The following is a 12075-nucleotide window of genomic DNA, read 5'->3' on the forward strand; positions in this document are numbered from 1 at the left end:
TATTATGTGGTCGCACATATATATATCCTTGTAATCAGTTATGAAGAGACATGAAATAATATACACAAAATTCTTAACATGGCATCAAGAGCCAGTTTCGAAACCTAAAAAAAAAAAAAAAAAAAAAAAAAAAAAAACTAAACTAAAGATGGTTAACGAAATTGAATCATCCAAAGGAAAGACGGTGGAATATGATATACAAAAGAAGAACCCTGTATATTACCTAGGTTCGAGTGATGGACCAGGAAATATCATCACGCCAATAACTTTGAGAGGAAATAATTATGATGAATGGGCTAGAGCCATAAGAAGATCGTTAATAGCCAAAAGAAAATTTGGTTTTATTGATGGAACAGTTACAAGACCTGAAGATCCGGATCAGTTGGAAGAATGGATAGCAGTGCAATCAATGCTGATGTTTTCTCTCAACTCTTCCATTCTGCTGTGGATAAATATATTAAACGCCCAACCAATCTTCTATATTTCTCTACATCACTAAGCAAATCTCCTGTTGCTAAGGCAAGACGATGATTTGTCTCCATAGGAAATTCTGCAGGTTTCGCACCCAATAAACCTGTTTCCATTATAATATCCAACGCATATTTTCTTTGGCATATGTAGAAACCCTTTTTACTACGTGCCACTTCCAATCCTAAGAAGTATTTCAACTTTCCTAAATCTTTCATCTTAAAACATTGACCCAAGTATGCTTTAAATTGTGTAAGCGCAACCAGATCATTTCCTGCAATAATCAAATCATCAACATACACCATCACATTAAGTTGCATCTTTCCCTTTAGCATAGTAAAGAGAGAATAATCTGAGTACGATTTTCGAAACCCATAATTCTTCAATGCAGTGGACAGCTTCGCAAACCAACACCGCGGTGCTTGTTTTAGTCCATACAATGATTTCTTCATTTTACACACCATATTAGGATTACCCTTAGCAAATCCAGGTGGTATTTTCATATATACTTCCTCTCTCCAAATCTCCATGTAGGAATGCATTATGCACATCCATCTGATGCACATCCCATTGCTTAGCCGCAGCAACAGCCAAAAACATACGAACAGTTGTCATCTTTGCCACTGGTGCAAACGTCTCATTGTAATCCAAACCTTCAACTTGATGATTTACAAAAATCACAAGTCTTTCTTTTAAACGTACCAAAGTACCATTTTCATCATATTTTTCCGTATATATCCACTTACTTCCTAGAGCCTTCTTACCAGGTGGCAATTCAGTGATATCCCATGTGCCTTGTTCTTCTAAGGCCCGTATTTCTTCCGCCATTGATTTCCTCCAACCTGGATGTGTCATTGCCTCTCTGAAATTTTTCGGCTCAGACTTTGCCGACAATGCAGCAATATAATTTTTATGCATGTCAGAAAACCTGTCACAACTAACATAATATGTCAAAGGATAAGGTGTACCTGAGGATGATGACTGTGATGATTGAGAGTGAGATGGACTATTTTCTCGAATGGTGTGCGTCACAAAACCTTTCAGCCTACTTGATGGGATCTTCTGACGCTTGCCCTTACCCAAATCGTTGTTCACAGCAACGGTATTTGTGGGTTGTCCATCACCATTTACATCTGCCTTAATTTATGATGCCGTAGACTTGTGCTTAAAAGCGTTATCTTCAGCATATGTCGCAGTCTGTTCTGCTGCAGTTTCTGCAGATGTCGCAGTCTGTTCTGCTGCAGTTTCTGCAGATGTCGCAGTCTGAACTGCAACATTTCCACCAGGCGCTGCAGTCTGTACAACGACATCTGCATCTGTCTGTCGTTGTATTTCTGCACCTTCTTCTCCGCCAGCTATTACTGAATCTTCATCACTATCATCACTCCATTCTTCACCAACACGATCTGTCTCATGTGCAGTGCCAGCGACATCAGTCGTTATATGAGTTCTAGTTCCATCCAACTCGGTCTTATATGGAAATTGTGTCTCATAGAATTTTACATCTCTAGACACTATAAACCTTCTTGTGTCGAGATCGTACACTTGCCATGCCTTCTTACCGAATGGATATCCTAGAAACACACACCTTCTTCCTCGACTAGCAAACTTATCTCCTTTGCTACTTTGATCATATACATAACACAAACATCCAAAGACCTTCAACTGTTTATATAGAGGTGGTTTTCCAAACAATACTTCATATGGTGTTTTATTATTTAGGATAGGTGTAGGAGTACGATTGATCAAGTATGCCGCTGTCAATGCACACTCTCCCCAAAACCGTTTCGGCAAGCTTGCTTGAAATCTCAAGGCTCGTGCCACATTCATTATATGTTGATGTTTTCTCTCAACTCTTCCATTCTGTTGTGGAGTACCTACACAAGACGTCTCAAAGACTATTCCACTAGTCTTAAAATACCCACGTAATGCATTAAATTCCGTTCCATTATCACTTCTAACAATTTTAATATCCTTGTTAAATTGACGCTTCACAAGAGCAACAAATTCACGAAATATTGATTCAACTTCTGTTTTATTCCGAATTAAATAAATCCAAACACCTCTTGAAAAATCATCAACTATTGTTAGAAAATATTGTGCTCCACATGATGAATGGATCTTATAAGGACCCCATAAATCTATATGAACTAAATCAAAAATACAATTCGATTTACTCAAACTACTAGCAAAACTGCTTCTACGATGCTTTGCCCGGGGAAAAATATCACAAGCATCATTATTCTTCTTAATTAATCTACTCACACCTTGCAATTTCTGCAAAACTTTTTCTGAAGGATGTCCCATACGCTGATGCCACAACTCATATGAATCTTCATGCACATCCATAACTTCAACATGCGGCACACCACAGAAAATATATAGTCAACCTTGTCTCTCAGCCACTCCAATCATCCTCCTCGTAGACCGGTCCTGTATAAGACATAATTTGTTAGTACATTGAATAATACAACTCATCTCATCAATAAGTTGTGTGACTGAAATTAGGTTACAGGTTATCTGTGGTACATAAAGCACGTTTTCAAGTTTCAATCCACCAGGGAGAATCACGGTTCCAATTTTTTCAGAGTATGCATATTTTCCATTAGGCAATCCAACTGAACATGCCCTAATATCTCGTACACTCCGCATGTTAAGAACTTCATATGTAACATGATTTTTTGCACATGTGTCAACAATCCAGGATGTTTTATTCTTTTTACCTTGTAGATGAGAACCATACTTTCTTGAGTTTAAAAACTCCATCACCTCTTGAACTTGTGCTGCTGTAACTCCTACTAGACCCGTTCCATCAGCTGATGACGTACCAGCACCAGCACTCTCCTTTGCTGCCGAAATATGCAGGTTATGAGCACGAACAAGATTTCCTCCTTGTCCTCTACCTCCTCTTCCAGTACGTCCTCTTCCTCCAGTTCTTCCTCCTCTTCCATTCTTTGGTCTGTCTCCCCACCATTCTGGATATCCAATAATCTTAAAACAGCCATCATCAGAGTGTCCTTGTCTGCTGCAAGTTTTGCAGTACTTGTTGGGATCATAAGCACTATTAAGTAGGCGTTGATCAGATTGCACCTTAAAAGCCATAACATTCTCTTGCATCTCTGTAGTCACAACTCCATCTCCAATTTTCAGGCGTTCTGAGTTCACAATTGTTTGATATGCAACATCCACAGACGACAATGGTTCTCTTGCAAGCAATTGTTCACGCAAAGAGCTGTATACAGAATCTAACCCAATCAGAAAATAATGCAATAAATCTTCTTCTCTCAACAAACTTACCTGAGATGCAATATTACAGGTGCACTTTCCACACTTGCATTGGGGTATCTTCATATAAGTCACCATCTCATCCCATATTTTGTTCAATCTTCCAAAATATATAGAAACTTCCTCCGTTTTCTTCTGTTTGCAGTCACTTAAAGATGCTTTTAGTTGGCATATTCTTGTTCCACTAACAACGCAAAATCTTCTCTTCAAGTGTGCCCATAATAGACTTGCATCCTCATAATCTCCCAGAGTTGATCTCACTGATAACTCCAGCGTGTTACTGATCCATGAGACCAGCATTGATTGCACTGCTATCCATTCTTCCAACTGATTATATATCCTTATGTGGTCGCAAATATATATATCCTTGTAATCAGTTATGAAGAGACATAGACTGGAGCATTGGGAAGCAGCACTTCGTGTGGTTAGATATTTGAAAAAGAATCCTGGACAAGGAATTCTGTTGCGCTCTGATAGTAGTTTCAAATTGAGAGGTTGGTGTGATTCGGATTGGGCAAGTTGTCCTATAACTAGACGCTCATTGACGGGTTGGTTTGTTCTTTTTGGTGATTCACCAGTATCTTGGAAGACTAAGAAGCAACAAACTGTGTCTCGTAGCTCGGCTGAAGCAGAATATCGTTCCATGGCGGCGGCTACATGTGAATTAAAATGGTTGAAACAATTACTCCGAGATTTGGGAGTTCACCATACACAAGCAATGAGTCTTCTTTGTGATAGTCAATCAGCGTTATATATTGCGAAGAACCATGTGTTTCATGAAAGAACGAAACACATTGAAGTGGACTGTCATCTAGTCAGGGATGCGATAATAAGGAAGATTATTTCACCTTCTTATACTCCTACCACAATACAGTTGGCGGATATATTCACAAAGTCGTTGGGGAAAGCTCAGTTTCATGGTCTATTGTCCAAGATGGGCATTTGTGACCTGCATGCTCCGTCTTGAGGGGGGGTATTGAGAATATGTCTGAGACTAATTAGGAAGGTCTCAGATGTACACGTCTCTTAGAACATAAACTAGGAAAGTCTGAGACTGATATGGAATGTGTTTATACTAGGAAAGTCTAGGAAAGACTTATTCTAGGAAACCGAGACTGATATGGAATGTATTTCTATTAGGACTCTATTATGTGGTCGCACATATATATATATCCTTGTAATCAGTTATGAAGAGACATGAAATAATATACACAAAATTCTTAACAAAACCACTTCCACTTATATAATGATCCGAAAATCATATGTATTTGTAGTGTGAACTACATATTAATTCTCCCCCTTTTTGTCAATAAAATTGGCAAAGGTACAAGAACGGGATCCTAATGAAATTTCCGAAAGAGACATTTCATGACCAAAAGAAAGAAACACATACCATCTTATTTAGATGCATTCATCAAGGGGTTTATAAAGATACAAGATAACCCCTATAATATTCCACAGCCGCACTCCCCACAAAAATTTGGAAATTAAGCACAATTTCAATTAAGAACTCTCCCCCATAATATGTCATTCCCGAAAGAACAATAAGAGCGTCCTTAATTTCAAAAGAAAAGAAGGATTTCTTTTGACATAACAAATCACATACAAATATGAATTTGAATCCAAAATACTCAATTAAATTAAGCACAAGAGAACCCATGATTAATTTAATCGAAAATGCTCAACATAAGTGAACTTATGGAGACTCAAAAAAAATATACAATTGGATTAATCACAAGAGAACCCGTAATTAATATAATCGAAATACACAACCAAACTAATCACAAAAGTAATCAATTTAATTGATCATGCTCGTCATAAGAAAACTTACGGAGCAACAACTAAATAACCAAACAAGATGATTAATTTAGTTAAATATACTCGACATAAAGTACCTCACGGAACAACAACTAAGCTAATCATAAAAATAATCAATAATCAACTTGGTCGTTTAGTGCTCAACATAAGACACTTTACGGAGCCTCACAGTAATACATAAAAATATGGATCAGGGAAGATCAATACTGCGGAATACACAAGGATTCATTCTATTTTTCGTCACTATTCGCATAACGACATTCAATAGACATAATCCTTGCAAACAAAGGATTTTAACCTATCTTCCATAAATAATTGACATAATAGGCTTAACTTTTGTATTTGTCAAAAGTCTATTCATTCTTTTATCAATACATGCATATCGACATACGAAAGACTTTACTTTTGACAAGGTATGTGATAATCATAGTTCACGGACGTAAACACACATATCCCATAACAATATTACAATATATAAAACCATAAAGATTAATACTACAAAAATCATCTTCCAAACAAATTTAGAATTTAAACCAATAAATCTAAAAACATGAAGATGAAAACGTTAGACATAGCTATGTGTAATCACAGTAATGGCTATTCCAAACTCTAGTTATTCTTCTAAACAAAACAAGAAAAAATAGAAGATTTACTAGGAAAGATAAACAAGCTAAAAACAAAAACAGACTCTTATGCCAAAACTGGACACGAACTGAAGTCAAATAGACAATTCAGGATCCTCATGAGTCTTGAAGTCTTCGAGCTTGTGAACGATAGCATCCTCTGCAACTTTGGAGAGAATGTCCTTATTGGGAAGTTCTTTAACCCGGGTTTTCATGATAACAAGGTCAAAATTAACCTTTTTCAACTCAGTTCTTACCACATCAAGACACTTCATTGTATCAACAAGTTGTTGTTTTGCATCCCCAAAGTTCTTTAGGAAGTCAAGAACTACATCAGATGAAATCTCTTCAACCTCCTCAATATCCGAATAGGAATCAGTAGATTGAGGAAAAGATCCTTCGTCTTCAACAAAGGTTCCCTTCTCTTTATCGAATTTGAAATATACCGCATTATCAACGAAGTCTTTAGGTAAATCCCATGAGAAGGAAGAAGAAGCCATTGGTAATATGAATCCTAGAGTGAGAAGTTCAACTCAAATAGGATAGGTATATAAACAAGATTCGAGAGACTTAGGGTTTCAAGATTGGTTTGTGAGAGAACTCAAAATCGTATGTGTACTCATAAGAGGATGGTTCACAAAGCCTGAAAGTCCACGCTTTTATATTTCAAATGTTTCAAATTAAAGAATAAAAAGGAAGGATTTACAAAAAATAATCATGTAAAAGTGTTTGACTAATTATCTATCTAAGAACGATAAGAAATTAGGTAGATAATCAGAGACACTTTGCAGGAGTATACCTATTCAATTTTCACACAATTAGGATTTTTTGTAGGTGAGATGTCAACCTTGTGATTAATTTACACAAGTATGAGCCTTTAGCTCATTAAATGAACGTTGTCTTTGTTTATCCTTCTTTCTTCGATAAGCGTTCATCCCAGAGAAGTAAGACACGGCTTGTTTAGCATATCTGTCAGAAGGATTTCTCTGTGGACTAAATCTAGAACCTCTTGCTACTGGTTCAAGAGGATCAGAATAGATAGGAATCCATTTTATAGACTCAGATTTACCAGAAACAGTCTTATAAGCACAGGGAAAGCTCTCATTAGTAGCACAAGAATTTATCCCACGAGAATGCATTTGAACCCTGTCATGATTCCTAGGAAAGAGATCATATTTATAAGATTTCTGGTTTTCTGTGGGTATGCGATTCACTGCAGTAGTCGACCGATTATTTGTTCCATTGACAGTGGAGAGAAGCAAATTATGAAGTTTAGAAATTTGTATCCTTCTGGCAAAACAATGGTTAGCATAGTGATTCTTTTTCCCACAGAATGTACAGGTTCGTGGAGGAGAAGCAATAAACGACACATGTTTTAACTTTATATCCATATGAGAATATTTCAAGTTATGTAAACCTTTCTTGACACAACCTTCTTCTGGAAGATCCTTCATATACTGCAATCCATGAGAATTAGTTTGTACAAAAGAATTTATCCTTAAGACAGAGTTTTGCTTTTCCAAGGATCTGCACTGTTCATGGTCTAGAGTAAGGGATGCTTCTAGTTTCTCTTTTTTCGACACGAAGCCTGTTAAGCTCTGATGAATCCGTCTCGATCAAACGTTTCTCTCTAATTGAGTCTTCCTTAACTATATCCTCAAGAACACTAATCTTTTCACGCTGTAGAGTAGTTTCTTGGAGAAGTTTTTCAATATTCTTAGAGAAGGACTCAATGATGCTATAGAGTTCATGTTCTCGATCAAGAGACTTTTAAAATTCATCAATAAGCCGATCATGATCCTGAAAGTCAATGATCTCAGTAGAATTTTTTGAAATTCTGGTGAGATCCATTTCAGCTTTTGCCATAGTGCCCAATGTCTCATCGGAGAGAGAATTGTTGACACAAGATGGAATAATCTTCTTACCTCGAGATTCGGAAGAATCAGCTAAGGAGTAATCCTTTGAGGTATTCCAAAGACATTTGGCATAGTTAAAAGCTTTAGAAGACATCTTGGTATGCGTATGTGTCAGAGATTCTATCCTCAGACTCAGATTGCCACTAACACAGACTTGTAAGGTCTTTTAAACGTGTTTGCCTGCTCTTATACCAATTGAAAAAGCGGGGGTACAACAACCACACCCAATATTTCGCTTAGCAATCTGTATGGACAAACTCCAATATACTTTCTAGAGAATCAACTAGACAGTCAGACTCAATCTAGATAAAAAGTATATCAAAGAGTTTATATCTCAATCTCTCGATTTGATATATACTCAAGCAAATAGAAATATGCGAGTCTTTATCAAATACTAGAGAGATAACTTGGATGGTACCAAAGACCATTATCCAAGTGTCAATCAATTTAAATCAACAACCAAAAGGTCGGATATTCTAATTGATTGAACAACGCACAACCTGTGATATTTCAATTATATAACAAAATATAATGCGGAAAAGAAATAACACAGACACCATAATTTTGTTAATGAGGAAACCGCAAATGCAGAAAAACCCCGGGACCTAGTCCAGATTGAACACACACTATATTAAGCCGCTATAGACACTAGCCTATTCCAAATTAACTTTGGTCTGGACTGTAGTTGAACCCCAATCATTCTCACATTGATCCAAGGTACAATTATGCTCCTACGTCTCTGATCCCAGCAGGATGCTACGTACTTGATTCCCTTAGATGATATCACTCACAACTAAGAGTTGCTACGACCCAAAGTCGAAGACTTTAATAAACAAATTTGTATCGCACAGAAAAGTCTACGGTAATAGATAAATCCGTCTCCCATGAATATACCTACGAGTTTTGTTCCGTCTTTTGATAAATCAAGGTGAACAGGAACCAATTGATAACCCGGACTTATATTCCCTAAGAACAGCCTAGTATTATCAATCACCTCACAATAATCTTAATCGATGCAGCGAAAAAAGATATTGCAGAATCACAAACGATGAGACGAAGTGTTTGTGATTACTTTTATATCTTGCCTATCGGAGATATCAATCTCAAGCCAATTATTACAATTGTACTTGCACGATAGAAACGGCAAGATCAGATCACACAACTACAAGAAAGTAGTATCGGTCTGGCTTCACAATCCCAACGAAGTCTTTAATTCGTTAACCTGGTTTAGAAGAAGAAACCAAAGGTTAAAGGAGAATCGACTCTAGCTTAGCACAACTAGTATCACACGGAAGGTGTGGGGATTAGGTTTCCCAGTTGCTAAAGTTCTCCCTTATATAGTCTTTCAAATCAGGGTTTGCAATCAATGTTAGCTTGGTAACAAAGCATTCAATATTCACCGTTAGATGAAAATCTGATTAGATTCAAGCTAATATCTTTCAACAGTTAGATCTAAAACTAGCTTGTTACACACAAATGAAATGCACGTTTCTAGGCTTGTGTAACGGTACCCAAACTTGTACGTTTGTTGGTTCAACAATAGTTAACCAAATGGTTAGCCATATGATCACTTTCATATCAACCATATTCTTCTTCACCATAACTAGTTCAAGTGACTCAATGAACTAGTTAGAGAGTTGTTCAATTGCAAGGAAATCTTATGTAACTACACAAGACATAATCAAAGCAAAAACGATTTGATTCACTCGAATCGGTTCATGAACTATATAGCCACAGTTTGCAATTTGCATTCCTTAGTTTATATAAGAATAAGTTCACAAACACCGTTTTTAGATATAACCTACTCAAGTTCGCGGACTGGGTTCGCGGACAGAGTTCACAAACTCCAGCAGAATTTCTCGGGTCGAGAACTTCCGCCAGTTCGCGGCTGAGTTCGCGGACTTAGCTCACGCCACTATTCCGGTTCTCTTGATCAACAAAGTTCGTAAACTTCGATTCAAGGAATAAGGACTTATACATATATGTGTTTCCACAACAATGCTTATATCCTACAATGGTTATATAATCTAAAATCTCATTTCAATCATTGAAACATTCTTAGAGGACGTTGATATTCTATAGTTGTTATTCACAAACTATTTATCGTCAAAGTAAGCGACTTTCAAAGTGATTGAAACTTGTCATGACTTTCGTCACTAGGTAAAGATAAACTTGGCTAAAGCGAAAGCTTACCAACATATATTTCGATAAATAGATAGGCGAGATAAACTCGGCTCGAAATAGCAAATGAGTATAATCTAAGTCTATATAGCAAAACGACTTTTGTCTCAAGATAGGAGATAAATATACTTTTGAGTGATAGATAAGTTCAAGTCTCCACATACCTTTTAGTCGAGGAAGATCCACCGGTTCCTTGAGTAGTCCTTCGTCTTGTATGATGATTGCCATGGAGTTCTTGAGCTCAACTACACTTTCTATCCTAGTCCGGGACCTTAGATATAGTATACTAGAAATCAAGACTTATAGTTTTGATCACTAACATTGACAAACATGCTTGAGATAGCAACGCATGCGAGTTCGACCGAGCAATGCTCTAACACATGTTAACCTCTAAGTCTTTCTCTGATTCAACCAAGCATGCAACATCGGCACGGGAGGAAGTTAAGGCTTTGCTGAGAGCATACGCCTCAGCCCTTGCATCGTCCCTTTATCGAATGAGCCGCTGTATATAATCCCGAACCACAACAAAGCACCGCTGAGTTGGCCTCTAACTGAGAAGAAGCATCACGAGCTTCATAGAGAGTTTCACGAGTCCACAACAAAGCACCGCTGAATTGGCGACGATCAGCAGTCATCATATTTTGCATCTCCACCATCTGCTCCCGTCTTTCCCGATACCGAGCTGTCATCCGGTTATACTCATCGGCCCGAGAATTCCATTTGTTAGATGCTTCTATTACTTGGCCTACCAACTCTCTAATACGCGAATCCTGACGAGTCCTCTCATTCCGAAGCCAAACTACCTCTTCAACGCCACCCACTGAAGACAGGGACGGCTAACTCAGAGAGAACACTAAGAAGGGGAAGATAAAAGAAAAGGATAAGGAACAAACCTTTAGACGAAGTACCCACTGACGAAGCTTCGGCACGAGCTTTCTCCAAATCAACACGAAGCGAATCAACCTCTTGATGAAGCTGCTCCTCAGCAGCACTAGCCTGATGCTTCTCCTTCAGCTGCTCTTTCAACTCCGATATCTCCTTGTCCTTAGCCACAAGATATTCCTGAGCAGTGAACATCCCATTATCCCTCTGACGTAGTTTCGCCTCCATCTTAAGTGACATAGCTATGAGGAACTGATAAAGGGTGTGATTGCAGTGGTCACTCCTCGCCAACTGCAGTAACCAAGGGGAAAATAAGAACCAATAATGAAAGGAAATTGCATTACTTCACCTAGAAAAGAATATGACATCTGACCTCAAGGATAGACTGCTGAGGAAATCCATACTGGTGCCGATCAACTATAGCCATCATCTCAGAAATAGAAGTAGGGGGAGTGGATAAGAGACCCGATGGAGCAGCAACACCTAATCTATATTGCCAAGCTTCGTTAACCTTGTCCAAAGAGGACAACTCCATATTCTGACGAGTGAAAGCATCAGAATCCCTCTCACCACGAATGATTGGGTCAGGATTAGGCACGTTCATGAGACCTTTCCCCTTTAACCAATCAAAGGTCTCCTCATCTTCACCGCGCATCAAGGCATCCACGAAGCCCTCAGAAGAGGTATTTCCAACGGTCTTTTTTCCCTTCGCCTCCTTGGTAGCACGAAGCTCAGCATCTTCACCCTCAGATCTATCCTCTTCGTTCTCCTTCTCCTCTTCGTTCTCAGCCTCCAATTCCCAGTCATCATTAGGAGACATCAAAGAGAAGACCGAAGCTATCCCCATTGCAGCACCAATATCAATCTGCCCACCAGCAGAGTAAAAATTGTCGAAGGAGAAC

At 38.1% G+C, this 12075-nt stretch overlaps 1 protein-coding gene across 1 annotated transcript; it reads right to left on the reverse strand.

The window, feature by feature from the left end:
* Window positions 1-682: 682 nt before the first annotated feature.
* Window positions 683-1386, reverse strand: LOC113332832 (uncharacterized mitochondrial protein AtMg00820-like). Its single transcript, XM_026579337.1, has 2 exons — window positions 1018-1386; window positions 683-742 (listed from the first exon to the last, which is right to left on the reverse strand). The coding sequence occupies exons 1-2, from the start codon at window positions 1384-1386 to the stop codon at window positions 683-685; spliced, it is 429 nt and encodes a 142-aa protein (XP_026435122.1).
* Window positions 1387-12075: the final 10689 nt, after the last annotated feature.

Source organism: Papaver somniferum, unplaced genomic scaffold (genome assembly GCF_003573695.1).
Source record: "Papaver somniferum cultivar HN1 unplaced genomic scaffold, ASM357369v1 unplaced-scaffold_132, whole genome shotgun sequence".
NCBI lineage: Eukaryota > Viridiplantae > Streptophyta > Magnoliopsida > Ranunculales > Papaveraceae > Papaver > Papaver somniferum.

What these genes read in the sequence shown, in the direction of transcription:
- LOC113332832 (XM_026579337.1), bottom strand. Translation starts at nt 1,386, where the DNA reads ATGCATAAAAATTATATTGCTGCATTGTCGGCAAAGTCTGAGCCGAAA. An exon ending in GGGATGTGCATCAGATGGAT is followed by an intron (nt 743 to 1,017) that starts GTGCATAATGCA and finishes TGATTATTGCAG; the next exon opens with GAAATGATCTGGTTGCGCTT.